Raw genomic sequence first — 15810 nt, forward strand, 5'->3', positions numbered from 1 at the left:
ACATCAGATATGCATGTCGCAGATTTTAGTCCCTTTGTATTGTTTCGGACATTCTCTAAATTGAGAATCATGTGGAGGATCTAGAGGTGATCAATGTTTGGTCCTGTTTAATGATTAACAAATAACAGGTAAGCATCTCGATAAGGTGCTGAGAGTAAACCAGACATTTGCTTCGGTTGACATTAAATTATTTAATTGAAGATGCATGATTTGACAAGTTGTATGTAAGATCCTGGAGTTCACAATAGTATAATACCTGCACGCACGTTGTCTTTTCATTGACACAATGTTCTTTTTTCTAACAACTAAGTGGCACAGGACTAAGTTTATCGCAACATTCTTGAGGTAATATACCACAAGAAAGCATGCAACATATGTTGACTTTGATAAACCAATATACTATTGATCATCTTCGTGATTGTCACGAAGGCAATCGATCTCCTTTGGATATTGCAGTCAGATGGATTATATAAGGACTGCATGCACAGGTTCATAAATCATAAGCAATTAGAGATCAAATAGCAAACAGTTTCTTAAGCTTAACAGTAGAGCCATGGCTTCTTTCATCGCATTCCTGGTGTTTGTTTTAGCAACATTTCTGAGGAAATCCTTAGCTGTTCAAATATATCGACCCGGGCCATGGTCTCTTGCCCATGCCACGTTTTATGGCGACGAGACTGCATCTGCAACAATGGGTATGAGTGCTATCTCAATGCATCTGATATTTATTTTCAAGTTGTTGCTTTTGGGAATGCTTGGGATTATGAAGTATATAATCTAGAACATGGAGAGCCGGAAGGATTGGTTCGAACCCGTGAATTAGGGTGTCAAAGAATCCTGAAGCTTCCCACTTTTTGACAACTTAAAGTACAAATTTAGATTATTTTTTTAGTTTTTACCTATATGCAACTATATTGAAAGTGTTGCATATGCAAATGCAGCAACAGAAGTTACTTGTGTTGCTTTTCGTATCCTGTGGAACCTGCAACACATGCTGTTTCAAACATCTGAATATTTTCATTTTTGTAATGTTTCATAATTGGTTAAATTTGCAGGAGGGGCTTGTGGATACGGAAACTTGTTCAACAATGGTTATGGCGTCGATACAGCAGCACTGAGCTCGACTTTATTCAAGAATGGATATGCATGTGGAACTTGTTATCAGATAAAGTGTGTTAACTCTCCTTGGTGCTACAAAGGGTCACCTTACGCGACAATTACAGCCACCAACATTTGTCCTCCCAACTGGTCTCAAGACTCCAACAACGGTGGTTGGTGCAATCCACCCCGTACTCACTTCGACATGGCAAAGCCTGCTTTCATGAAGATTGCTCAATGGAAGGCTGGCATTGTCCCTGTCATGTACCGAAGGTAATTGCATAGACTACAGCTTGTACTTTTTGCATCCAAATTTTTACATTTTACCGAATCATCACTAGTGATGTTAAAGATTAATACTTGAATTCTGAAAGTTTGATAAACTAATGTCCATTGATCTTGCAGAGTGCCATGTGTCAAAAAAGACGGCCTTCGATTCACGTTTCAAGGGAATGGCTACTGGCTGTTGGTGTATGTGATGAATGTAGCTGGAGGAGGAGATATTGCTAACATGTGGGTAAAAGGAAGCAGAACAGGGTGGATCAGCATGAGCCACAACTGGGGAGCTTCCTACCAAGCTTTTGCATCGTTAGGAGGTCAAGCTCTTTCATTCAAGCTCACTTCCTACACTTCCAGAGAAACTATCATTGCCTGGAATGTTGCGCCTGCAAACTGGAACGTCGGATTAACTTACAAGGCATGGAAAAATTTTCATTAATGTGCCCTTTGTCACATTGTTCACTTGTAGATATTTAAGTCTGCAGAATTGCAGTTCCAAGCCTCGAGGCATTTTGTTTTTTGCGCTTCAAGTATTCTCTGCCTTTCGTTTATTCAGTTAGTCATGAAAGGGCAGGGCTGTATCTGTATTCTCACTTGAATTTTATCAAGTGTCAAGAAATATTAGTGTTACTACTTAACCATCAAAATATGTCACTAGGAAAGTGAGAACTAAAATGGTAAAATGTACGCAGACCTTTTACAATAGTACAAATCCGCTCTCGTACAAATAATAAGATGAGAAGCAGCATGTAGCTGGAGTGGAGGGACATGTTACCAAACACAATAATATATAATTTTGCCCCACTGCATAGAGGCAGAAACAGATGTTTAAAGAAGCTTTCTCTTTACTTTGTTCCCTGAGCACGCCTCCCCTTCTTTTGACTCTCAATTTCATCATCAGCCCCATTCTCCAAATCATTTCTCCACCCTTCTAACCACCTCTGTAATCTTCACCTCAAGATTATTAGTGAAATTGGATCAAACTTCTTTTGTTATCAATTTATATTGGAAACTTTCTTTTTAAGGATAATATTATGGATAATTAGAAATGATGATAAACTAGTTACTAAGCAAAACAAAAGCTTTTTAAAAGTAGTACTCATCTCAGCTTTTACCATGCCAACAAACATAACTCAGGCCACCAATTTCAGTGCTTGAGGAATTCCACATGGAATGTTATATAAACAAGATTAAAGCTTTACTTTTTCTTTTTTACATGCATTATTCTTGAAAGCTTCTTTGCATTACAATTAACAATTCTTCTTATAGATCTCCAGCTTTCTCTTCAATCTCCAACCCATCTTTTGCATACAAACTGGCTAGATTAAACTTTCAATACATCAAATGGGCTGTGTCCTTGTTTTCATTTTCATAGTTCTTGCAATGGTGGCATTGAAACCAATGTCATGTACTACTGAGGCTCAAGTGAGTATCAAATCGGCTCGACTTCTTGATCTTGTCATTAGAGATTACACATTCCAGTCGTATAGCAACCATATAGGAACAGGTAAGCTGCACAGAATTCATCTTCCAACAAACCTCTCAGGCATTAATGTTAACACTATAAGGTTTCGTTGTGGAAGCCTCCGGAGGTATGGTGCAAAATTCAAAGAATTCCACTTAGGTATTGGTATTACTGTCTACCCTTGTGCTGAAAGAGTTCTTGTAGTGACACAAAATCTGGGATACAACTGGTCATCTATATACTATGATAACTATGAACTAACAGGTTATCAGCTTATTTCTCCTGTATTAGGCCTTCTAGCCTATAACGCGGGTGATGATATGAATTTCAGCACTCCGTATGAGATTGGAATCAAAGCCGGAGAAAGACCAATCAAGATAGATTTCAGTAACACTACATGGCTTGTCAACTCCACTGGAGGAACTATACCAATGTGTGCTAACTTCGGACACGATGGAAAGGTAACATTAAGCCATCAAGTCTCTGATAATGTTTGTGTTTCGATGGGGCATGGTCATTTTGGATTAGTTGTTCAATCTCCCTTAATGCCATCGAGAAAGAAGGTGATTACAAGGTGGAAAGTAGTGATTGGAACCGCGGTTGGAGCTGCGATTGGTGCTTCACTCTTGGGATTGCTTCTGATTGCCATGTTTGTGAAGGTGAAGAAGAAGAAAAGAATGGAAGAAATGGAAAGAAGGGCTTATGAAGAGGAAGCACTACAAGTGTCAATGGTAGGGCATGTGAGAGCCTTTACTGCAACTCCCACTAGAACAGTTCCTATAATAGAGCATGAATACAGACCTCCTCCTCCTCCATAAAAGGTTCATGTCTACAACTTCTACATGTTTCTTGTATAATTGAACAGAGATTATATAGATTAAAAGTTAAAACTGAATAGGATGTATAGATGTGCAATGCCTTCTTTTTAGGGTGTTTGTTTGTGTAGTTTTATATCAAAAAAGTAATTAGGAATGATCTCAAGTCAGATTATGATGTATTGGTATTACATTTTTTGGTCGTGTTAGGATCGAGAGTGATTTTGAGTCGACTCATCTTAAATCAACGAGTCGACTCATCTTACACCGTTGATTTACTCCAAACATGTTTTTAGTTTTTTAGTGACTATCTCTATTTCAAACATATTTTTAACAAGTAAACTGTGTTTATCTCTTCCGCTCTAACGGTGTAAGATGGACAAACTTAAAATCACGAAATCATATATAAATGTCGCTAAAAATTTATGAAACATTTATGATCCAGGGCTGATCTGGTGCCAAACACAGACAAAAAAATTGGCAGAACAATCACCAAACTATTCATCATTTTGTCTGTACATCTAAAAATCAACTTGGGACCAAGAACATGTGAAACCCCATCTCATATTTTCTTAACATGATGTCTTGTATGCTAAAGAAAAAGGCTGTTTCTATGTACATTTACAATAATCAATATTCTAAATCACAAATAACCAAATGTTTCGTAAAGCATATGAACAAATAATATAGTCTATGGTTCTTGAGGCAAGCTCTGAATCGCCTCATCACTGCTCTGCTCAACAGGATTCGAAAGTTGTCGGGGCCATGGGATTGAACTCATTGGTGGGAAGCAACAACTACAAGCCTCCTCACAGGGCTGTGGTAAATTCCAGTTACTTGATGGGCTCTCTTCATTCTGATTGGCTCTGACTCTGAATCCACTAGATGGTGCAGCTGCCTCGATGAGCGGACCCCAGCACTCCACTCTGTTGAACTCTGGAAGGTTTGAGTGAAAATATACCCAAACCATAGCTTCTTGTAATTCTGGGTAATTGTTTAACAAATTCCCATCTCCGTGGACAAAAGCCCTCAAAACCTGTTTATAGATAAATAGATTTATAAATTTTTCTTTTCAATTAATATTGATTGTGGAAAGTAATTTGTAACATATTGTTTAGAAGGAAGGCTAGTGAAAGTACCACAGGGAGCTCTTTCGAGAAAATGAAAAATCTGAGCCTCGCAAAGAGATCTAACAAGAAATGACCGCCGCTTATGTGACAATGAACATGTAACGACATTTTTCCTTTCACTTTCTTCCACTCTGCTACCACTTCATCTCTTTGCAGTTTATTGTACCACCCTTGTATCTAAAATTAAAAAAAATAAATAAATTTTCGAGAATTCTCTTTACTATAGTATTATGTTCAGGCCATTCAATATGCTTGCATCAAGAAACTATAACTTGACTGATCCATATGCTATTTACTGGAAGTAGTAGTCCCCTGTTTCACTACAGAGGACTTCAAATTAAATGCTTAATTCAAAATTCAATCACAATGTAATGTGACGATAGCCTTTATATGAAACACAGGATGAAAATCATGTGAACTAAGCTTTGTCAGGAAATAAAATTCGATGAATAACTTAAATTTGTTCCATTTTTCGGGTCAAATAATATCACTGCAGTTTAACCTCCGCAAATGAATAGTGTCAGAACTGGAGAAATTTCTTAATATATCAAGATTGACAATGCCTGTTATGCTTCGACCGTAAGCAAACACTAATTTATCAAGATTATTACTTTACTGATTACTAATTTACTGAGACTATAATGAATTTTTTTCATTTTATTTTCCAATCTATCCCCTGCTTCCTATACTGCTAAAAACTGGATCTCTCCATAATGTTTCTTACTCAATATCTTTAAAAACCTGTCATCGAAACTTTTGAATGTGTCATTTTATTTCAATTCTATCTTCTTGCATCAATCTCTTCCTCCTAGTTTCCTTATTAAAAGATTATTGACATCACAACCCAAAAGGCGGATGTAGAGGCCGGGGACACATGTTCCCCCCAAAACATTTTTTTCACCGTTCTAAATTTTACAAAATTATAGAAGTGTCCCAGAAAATTTGATAATATAGGCCCCTCTAAGATAGATCCGCCCCTGATCAACCCTATCAATTATTTAGACATGAGAATGATTCTCAAAAGTTCTTTGATACATACCTGAGAATTATTAATGGTCTGAGAAATAGCAAGGGTGAGCTTAGAAGTAATATCACTATGAGTAAGTGTATAAGTTCTTGGAAGATTCCCTGGATGCTTCTTTTCATCGACTCCCAGAAAAAGAACCTTGAGCTTTGAAGCTTCAAATATAGCTGGCCCAAACAATCTAGCAACCTGATCAAATCATAATAATCATTAGAAAATATATATATATCATTTCTTTAACAAACTCAAACCCATCATGAAAATCAGAATTACAAAACAGCCGCGGCTGAACCTATAAATAAATACCACTAATTGTTTCGGATCAAGTGAGGCTTAAAATAATCTTCTTACTATTTTTCAACTAAAATCGAGGATTCAGAAAAATCATTCTACTGAATTTTGGAATTTAGTCAGTACTACAGTCTCGACTACCCCACTGGTTCCGCCACTACACATCAAATATACACACAAAACAAATCAAAATAAATAACTTACAGGAAATAAAGAAGAATATTTCTTGGGTCTTCTGGTAAAGTAATAAACAGAGCTTTGAGATTTCTGAGTAATATTAGGTTTGAACTTAGGAGGGATATGAAGAGAAAGAGAATTAGCAGTCAAAGTAGCCATATCTCGGAACCTTCTACACACCCTAAAATCCAAACCCTTTTCTCAAATCTCCAAGATTTTAGGAGTTAGTTACAACTGAGAAATAAATCTTGTATATGTTGTAATAACAAAAGTATGAACTAGGACATGAAATAAGTGTGTTTAGGTAGGTTAGGACAAGTGATAATTAGGGAGTGGGCAGAGAAGATTTGGCGGAGAAAGTGTGTTAGAGAGTAGAGAGTTGAGAGTAATGGGTTCCGAATGTATAACGTAGATCATGTCTTGCGTGTGTGTTGTGTAAGAAAGTTTGAGCATATTAGGGAGGTTGCTTGTCCCGCTAAAGTTGTGTTTGCGTTGACACTACATATTGCTACAGATTTACCACGTATGCACTTTGAAAACCTGTTTAACCGATTAAACCACCTATTCGACTTTCGTTTACTCAAAGAGTCTAAAAATCAAGGGGGTTAGGTTGAGAATTATAGATTAAAAATATCTGTTTAAATACTACCAACCACATATATATATATATATATTTGGTGTACATGAAGATTGAAGAAAAAAATAAACAATAGTGAAAAATAATATAATAATAAAATTAATATATAAAATTAGTATCATGAAGAAAAATGATAGAATAATGAATTTTTATTTCACTAAATTTTATTATGTATAATAATTTTTGAAAGATAAATAATTGTATAGAATATCTCACAAAAATTATAAGAGAATCTCCAAGGGACTCTCTAAATGAGCTCTTAACTTTAAATTTAAAGAGCAAAGCAAAAATTAGAGCTCCAATGGGCTCCTAGAAACTCTTTAAAAATTTAAGAGCTTATCATCTCTCCTCTCTTTTAAAGAGGATGTAAGAGCTCTTAACTTCTTTTTCATGAATATAATATTGATTTCCCTCCAACTTTACCTCCAACAATTCTCTCTTTTTACTTTTCTCTCTCATTTATATGAATAAAATATGAATAAGGAGCAAGTATAAAAATGAGCATTGGAGTTGAAATCTTTTTCGATGTCTTAACTCACTAGGAGCCAAATATTATATTATATTTTGAAGAGTGATTTAAGAGCACCATTGGAGATGCTCTAAAGAAGTGAAAGAGAGTTATAATTTGCAGGGTCTGTCAGAACTACCTCAACCGAATTATGCAATGGTACTCCATTCTTGTATACAACCAATATCACTGTCATTACTATTTTGGGATGTCCTCTCACTTCTTTACGTTATTATAAATAGTAAGATTTTCTCATCATTACACCCACTATCTTCTCCTACTATCTCATATTTAACAATAAAAACTACTATTTACACCCACTGCTTTCTTCCACTATCTCAAATCTATTATTAAATATTGATAAATCCCACTACTTTACCTACTTTTCATCTAACTTTGCTCATTTTTTATACATTGTTTTGGTATTCTCTCTTTTTTAGGTGAAGAATTATTCTCTCCAACACTTAAAAATGTGTTTTGCGTCTAACATAAAAAAATCCAATGGTCAAACTCGGATAATCAGTACAATCGGCTGATGTTTTCATAATATTGTATATGGACTCTGGGTAAATTAATAATTTAAACTTTATTATTCTTAAAATTTCTTATGTTAAATAATTTGATTTTCTAAAAATTATTTTAAATTTAAAATTATCAGATTTTCTACTTATTTATAAGTTAAATTATCCAAACACATAAATAATTTATAAGCAACATCATTCAAACATTTCATCAATTTATGAATTTTAACTATCACTTATAATTCACTTCCCTGATCAACTAACTAACTTCTCCTTAATTTGGCCAAATGATCTCAAGAAAATAATAAGAAAAATTTATGTCTTATTTCTATCTTAGAAATTATATACTCCCTCCGTCCCAAATTAACTGTCCAGTTTGACTTTTTGATGGTCAATTTGACCCAACTTTGACTGAAAATTAAAAATTATTCTTTTACGATTTTACAAAACTGAAAAATATATTCTAAAATAGATTTGATAATCTTTTCAATGATATATATTTCATAATTTTATTCAGTTATTTAATATACATATTTTTCAGTCAAAGTTGGGTCAAATTGACCATCAAAAAGTCAAACTGGACAGTTAATTTGGGACGGAGGGAGTAATTATTTATATTTTGGAAAGGGGGCAAGGTCTTATTCTTCTGCCGAAACACACTGTTTAAGAAAAAGAAAAAGAACATATAATACACTGTTTGTTTTTACGAAGCCAAACCTTCAATACAGCAAAACCCTTACTGGGCTTATAACCCATAAGATACGGGTCAAACAAAATCAAGGTATATGTACAATCCATGATACAAATTTGATGGACATGTTTGGGCCAAGGCCCTTCACTCACTCCCCATGCTAACTTAATACACTCTGCTTTCCATTTCACATAACTGAACTCAACTTAAATTGGGCAACTTATTAGTACAGGTAATACTGTGTAGAACAGAATGTCAGCAACGCTTCCTGCCTAATGGCTTCTTCGTCTTTCCGGCGTCGGTCCCAAGAACAGCCCGATCTCAACGTCCTCAGCTTCTCCTTTTGAATTTTTTTCGAACTTATTTTCCCAGGATGAATCTTGCGATCCTGACTGTAATTTTTGGTTCAAGCAAACATTAGCTTGCCATAAGTTGTATTGATCAACCCCCATAATATAAGAAATGTCTTAAGGTAACATGCAAATAAATAAGAGTAATACTAGCTACGTGTTTCAAATCTTGTTCCAATTCTTTTTCTCAAATGACAAATAAATAACTGATTTTAATTAGATGATTAATGTGTATAGAGAGAGTATCATTATTATTAATGTGTATGAAATCAATTAAACATTGCAAACTAGGATTCGAGAAAAAAAATTGGGAACAACAGTTAAAATACCTAGCATTTTTCAAAGATTAATAAAGTATATATATAATTGATGCATTACCTTCTTTAGTTCTGCGTTTTGTTGGGCCAATCTTCGCTCCTGGTATAGCATGCATAAAACACAATTTTAATTTCAATAATGATTAATAGCGCTTATCAACTTAACAAAGACCTAGTAGCTTGATGGAAACTTCTGTTTGCAAGTATACTTTGACTTTTTTAGTTAGTAACGGTCAATTGCAGAAATCTAAACTCATACGCTTTAACCTTCAACCTCTTGTTATACCAACCAAGATAACCAGATTAGAATGCTAGCAATGGGCAAATAACGTATGCAATTGAGATTGTAATGTTATAGATAACCACCTCTTTCTTTAGATGGTCAATCTGCTGCTTGAGTAACTCGTGCTGCAAGAAGAAAATCACTCAAAAATTAAATTTTATCAATTAATTTCAGGCTGATCAAAGAACTTTTTTCAAGTGACTTGCTCCAACACAAGGAAAAATATATATATATACCAATAAGCTGAAATCAACAGCATATTAATTACGCATAAATGTATACCTTTCTTGCCCTAATGTTCTTTAAACTTAGGTCTAAGTCTTTTTCTAATTCTTGTAGCTCATCAACAGTGTAAGACTCCAAACCAACTCCCAAAAGCTTTCTGCATTAGAAAAAAATTTCAATTCTGTAATATTTAATTAAGTTCAGCTGCGGTACAAAATAAATCATTCCAGTATCTATCATGTTAATTAGCAGCTGAATCTGAATACGGAACAGTGAACTTACTCTTGACATTCTTCAAGCTGCTTAATCTTTTCCGACATGGTTGCAACCACTCCCTCCATATCATGCTGCATGTTCATGACTATATTATCTACTCATTGTGTACCAAGAAGCTAATACATATGTCCATATGAATATGCTAAGAACTAGTAACAATTATTACCTTTTGTTTGTTTAGAAGGATTTTAATCCCGGGATAACTACATTATTTTTTTAAAACTTAAAAGGACTATGATCCCATGAAATTGTATTGTAATATTTTTCCTGATTCTGATTCATGGGATTATAATACCTCCTTCTCTTACAAGGTATTTCCCATGAAAATTGACTACAACAATTATTGAGATATAATTTATGGGATTATAATCCTATATAATGTAGATAAACAGGATAATCATCCGTGGATTATAATTCCTCCAAATATCAAGCAAACTTTAGTTCACATAAAAAGACAGCATAGCTGAACAGTCCTTTAATGAAAGAATCCTAACCTGCTTGGTTTCATCAACTGCTAAACATTTTCCGGTTTCCTGGTCATTGCCAATCTTCTGATATCGCTCTATAGTACCAATAATACTGAAGAAATCCCATAAAAAAACAAATGAATATATACATATGCACAACATACATATATATATACTTGCATCTATTGATGTATATAGCCGGTCACAAAGTGTTTGGGTGGCCACAATCAAATGAACACTATATGTATTGTCTTCTAAGGAGGAAATAAAAATAATAGCTTCCGCTCAAATTGGAATTTGAGATGTATACAACTATGTGCTTAGATAAAATATAGGTGAAGTGTCAATCTTTTGATACAATTTTAGAAGAAAATGAGTATATAGATTTCTTTTCCCCACAGGAATGAGCATAGATGAGTGACGACAACATGTTCAATAACTGTGATAAACTGAAATAGATTATTGCTAATTATTATTAAAAAGTGATAATTTTTATGGTACTAAAATACTAGCATTATGTCTACAATATTAATGTATTGCCCCTGTTTGTAATGAGAAGCACGTTCTGCTTCTGGCTTCTACTTTGTGAGAATGCTAACTTCTCTCTCAACTCCTGTTCTTTTCCAAACACTTTATTGATTTATTTACTTCTTACTTCTACTCCACTTCTTTGCTTTAATTAATAAGTGATTTTTTTTTTAATTTTAACCAAACGGCCCCATTGTCTAAATCTTATTAATACAAATATAAGCAACTTTTAAATATAGAGCATTTTTGAAAAAACAAAAGTAACTAACTTTCAATTACTCCACACTTTTAATTATCCTTTGTTCATTCTCCAATTTTTTTTACTTTTAGCAAGATAACAATTATTACTTCATTCTATCATTGTTCTATATATATCAACCACAAATTATAGAATTGTGAAATTTATGAGTTTAGCGCACAATACGTAATGATAGATTTAAATTTTTGTCCAAGAATTATACATAAGAAGATATAGCACATATTTAATTTGAGTTCTTTAATAATATTTATAAAATGGATGGCTTGATATAGATCCGTCAAATACACGAAAATGATACAAAAAATAATGTCGCCTTAGTTATTTCTATATATATACGCCACGAAAAAATATGTAACCCTCCGTCCCATCAGGAAGTTTACGCATTTTGAGACTCTCCTAAAGTATAACTATATAACGTATATTTAATTTTTTTTCTTTTTTTAAATAAAAGTCTAAATTTCAAACTTTTTTCAGGTTTTTTAATATATATATATATATATATATATATATATATATATATATAAATGTAAGTATATTTTATACAAGTCTTAAATACGTGTCAAAAAGTAACTTAAAGACCCGGTAGGACGGAGGGAGTAGTTCATTGGGTGTTTGGATTTATACTTTGGAGACATGTCACGAATATAAATTACATAAGTATCTTTAAATTTAAGTAATAATATTTTTAATAGAATAGATACACATCAACATTGTATAAACATACATACTTTTATAATATATAATATATATAAATATATTGCTGGTATGTATATTTAATGTATAAAAGTAAAAATATACATTAAAACCTAATATTTTCACATATATAATTATTCAATTCTATATTTATTTTTATATAATATTAAATGATAGCACAACACAAAAAATAGACAACACTAAAAATACGAATTATGAGAGATTTAGTTAAAGAGAGAATAAATATAAATAATAATATATATCGAATATTTTTTTAATTGAATATATTAATTTCAGCACTCAACCAAATAAACAAATTATCATATATGATACAACAAACACATACCATCTTAGTCCGATTTCTCAATCCAATCTCATACAACTCGGCGAACCAAATCATCCTTAAAATCTTTTTTTTGTATTCATACATACAAAGATAATATATACGTACATATATAATCGACTACCGAGAAAAGAATTGGTAATTAAGATGAATGTAACATTAATTAGTACCATCGGATCAAATTTGAAATTTCTCATAAATGTTTTCATGCAGGCAAATGTACCGGACTAGTGAAGAGCTATTTGTTTTACCTAAATGTTTAACATTTGAACTTAATTAAACCAAACCAAACTTATCCGGTATATCTTGCTTAGAGCTGGGTCTAGGGAGATTAAGATATAAGCATGCCCTTATCCTAAAAGTAAGGAGATTGTTTGGTGAAGACCTCTAATTTAGTGCACAATATACAAGATCGTGTGTGAGTTTGAGACAGTATTTTAACCGTGGTATTATTTATAAAAGACTTAATTAAACGTTTGTCAGAAAAAACTTATCAAATATATAAACGTGTTTAGGGTTTTATATAAGTCTCTACAATCGTGTTCTAATGACTAGGTTAATTAGTTCGGTTCCATTGACCAAAAACTAGACTCTCAACTATTAAATGACTTAAGCAATTTCAATATCAAAGTGTACAATATTAATGTTAATCAGTTCAAAAATAGTCAATTAACTGTTTATATATGCAGACTATCTAGCCGCAAGTTATATCAATGTAAACACGTATAATATTCATGTAAAAATAAAAATTTATTACTAAAAAAACTTGCGGCTTCTTGAAGATATTAAAATATGGTGTTATACTAAGTCATCACCCTAAGGTCTGGAATCAGTGGTTAATTTTAATAATTAGCAGCTGCATACTTCTTAACAGCAAGAGATAAGTAAATGTGTGTGTGGAGAAAGGCGCGGCCATCTTTGTTTTAAATGCTTAATTATAACCTGCAATTTATATGTGTATGATCAAGTATGGAAGTCTTCTAGCTAGCTACACAGACTGAATAAAAAGGGGATATATTCATATGGATTTTATGTACAGAAAGGCCATTTAATTAAGTAATGCTCTTGATCTCGACATACGCAACAGTTTAAGTACGATCACATGTTAGATTCCCCCCTCCCCGGTTTATAATTTGTACCGTACTTTAGTACTAACATTAAGCAACTGAACTATATCATATTAAGTAACCGACTCTGTTAAAAACTTAAAAATGTTAGAAAGAGGTTCCCATAAAATCATATATTATCAAACACATAATATCTCTATATATATATTGTAATTTATTTTGAATTACTCCGCTATGTTCATAATTTGTAAATTGTGTAGTACTTGTTCGTTGAATTCGATGATTTTTGTTCTTTCTTTTGGTTTTTATACATTACAGCTTTACAATGATGGGAAGACAATGTACACACCAATTGATACATAGTAGTACCCCATTTGGAACCATATCTATTGAGCAAGATTTGATTCTCCTACAGATTATTACTTTCCATTATAAGTCAGTACATTATAACCTGCAGCTGGTGCAAAATGTACAAGTCAGTACTTGTACCCAGTTAAATTTACTCATAAATGCTAATGTAATTTACACTCAAACACATTCCTTTGGCCACCTATTATAAATATAATAAATCTTAAAAGATTATGAAAAAATGAAAAGGACAGATCAAACATCTGAAAAAGGTACTGCTAATAACACACACACACACACACCTGCAGGTGTTTTTTTTTTTTTGGGGGGGTGGTGGTGGTTTGTACACACACCTGCAGGTGTTTTAGGGGGGTTGTACCTTGATGAGCTTGAGAACTCATAAAGCTTTCCGGTGGAAGAGAAGACAATAACAGCCACTTGTGCATCACAAAGAACCGATAACTCATAGGCCTTCTTCAGGAGTCCACTTCTGCGCTTTGAAAATGTCACTTGCCTGCTAGTTGTGTTCTCAATTCTCTTCATCTGTGTTTTTCCCCTCACCATTCTCATAATATTTTATAAAATAAGCTCAATTTCAAGAAAACCCCCCAAAAAAGAGAAACTACAAATTAAACAAGATATCTACCTTGAATCTTGATTAATTAGCAGACAAACTAATTACCAAACAAAGATATATATCAAATAGACAAGTACATTTCCAATTATAGAATAGGACTAGAAGATATGAAAGTTGACTACTTGACAGTCTAAAAAGGGAAACTCAATCAAGCAGACAAAAAGATCTGATTTACTACTTGCAGAAGTAGCTAGATCTGAAATGAGAGCAAGAAATATATAGACAAATGGGGAAAGGAGGAGAATTAAAACCCTAGCTACAGGAATAAATATAAATACTGTATATAATATCATATACAGTGAAAGTAGCTTTCTGAGAATATAGATCTTTCTTCTTTCTCTTTACTGTTTAGGTTAGGTTTGTTTGATAGAAATGAAATGTTCTATTAAGGAACAGCACCAGCGGCCTCTTTCCTTTTTTTGATAAATCACAAGTTGCATAATCGTGACAGCTACCATATTCGGGACCACCATTATGAATACATTGAATCTAATATAGATTATATATGCGTTGTATGATGGACTCATGTTCATTTAAAGTATAATTTTATTTTGTTTTCTTATCCATTATAAACTATAAAGATAAAGATATATAAGAATTATCTAGTAGGATCATAATTATCTAAAACTCATTTATATAGAGTAAATAATGAAAATAATATTATTTTTTCTGTTCCATTATGTATGAATCACTTTTTTGTTTGGGATTTAAAAAAAAGAACATTCCACTTATAACTGTTATTTTAAGTTATCAGAACAATGCGGGGCTGTTTGGGAAGCAGAATCAATTTCTGCTTCTGGTATCTTCTCTCTCACAGCTTCTGCTTTTTTTCCAAACACTTTATTGACTTATTTACTTCTCACTTCTACTCCATTTCTTTATTTTAAGCATGAAATCATTTTTTTTAAGTTTGGCCAAACGGCCCCTGCATCTATAAAGTATACTTCTTTAGCACTCACTAGCTCTTTCTATATGATCAAAATTAAATCTTACATTTCATTTTTTATAATATATGTTAGTTAAAGAAGCTAATTATACAAATTGGAACCGGAGAATATTTATTGATACTTGTTTTAAATATATTAAAATACTTAAATATTTAAATGAGAGATTATAAAAAACATATTAAAATTTTAATAATTTAAATCAGTAGGAGCTCATAAATCCATCTAATTCACCAGAAAACATATACTCCCTCCGTTCCACCCATTTCTTTACACTTTCCTTTTTGGGGTGTCCCATCTAATTCTTTACATTTCAAAACTTACCAAAAATAGTCAATGGGTCCCACCACTTCTTCGCTTTTCTTTCCTTTTCACACTACTTTTACTCCACTATCTTTTTTTTATACATTAAAAATCAATGGGTCCCACCACTTTAC

At 32.8% G+C, this 15810-nt stretch overlaps 4 protein-coding genes across 4 annotated transcripts; 2 read left to right on the top strand and 2 right to left on the bottom strand.

The window, feature by feature from the left end:
• The first annotated feature begins 85 nt into the window (after positions 1–85).
• On the top strand, positions 86–2024 carry LOC108216969 (expansin-A7). The gene is made up of 3 exons (XM_017389830.2): positions 86–695; positions 1056–1371; positions 1504–2024. Exons 1-3 carry the CDS (start codon positions 554–556, stop codon positions 1814–1816), a joined length of 771 nt encoding a protein of 256 aa, XP_017245319.1. The 5' UTR covers positions 86–553; the 3' UTR covers positions 1817–2024.
• A 218-nt stretch (positions 2025–2242) lies between these two features.
• LOC108205935 (uncharacterized) lies at positions 2243–3827 on the top strand. The gene has a single exon (XM_017376070.2). It carries the CDS (start codon positions 2722–2724, stop codon positions 3658–3660), a length of 939 nt encoding a protein of 312 aa, XP_017231559.1. The 5' UTR covers positions 2243–2721; the 3' UTR covers positions 3661–3827.
• Positions 3828–4205: 378 nt separating this feature from the next.
• LOC108205944 (protein STAY-GREEN homolog, chloroplastic) lies at positions 4206–6750 on the bottom strand. The gene is made up of 4 exons (XM_017376081.2): positions 6307–6750; positions 5827–6000; positions 4797–4964; positions 4206–4693 (listed from the first exon to the last, which is right to left on the bottom strand). The coding sequence occupies exons 1-4, from the start codon at positions 6436–6438 to the stop codon at positions 4349–4351; spliced, it is 819 nt and encodes a 272-aa protein (XP_017231570.1). The 5' UTR covers positions 6439–6750; the 3' UTR covers positions 4206–4348.
• A 1857-nt stretch (positions 6751–8607) lies between these two features.
• On the bottom strand, positions 8608–14819 carry LOC108210004 (agamous-like MADS-box protein AGL19). The gene is made up of 7 exons (XM_017381238.2): positions 14172–14819; positions 10582–10666; positions 10094–10158; positions 9869–9968; positions 9670–9711; positions 9365–9403; positions 8608–9028 (listed from the first exon to the last, which is right to left on the bottom strand). Exons 1-7 carry the CDS (start codon positions 14360–14362, stop codon positions 8909–8911), a joined length of 642 nt encoding a protein of 213 aa, XP_017236727.1. The 5' UTR covers positions 14363–14819; the 3' UTR covers positions 8608–8908.
• Positions 14820–15810: the final 991 nt, after the last annotated feature.

Source organism: Daucus carota, chromosome 1 (assembly GCF_001625215.2).
Source record: "Daucus carota subsp. sativus chromosome 1, DH1 v3.0, whole genome shotgun sequence".
NCBI lineage: Eukaryota > Viridiplantae > Streptophyta > Magnoliopsida > Apiales > Apiaceae > Daucus > Daucus carota.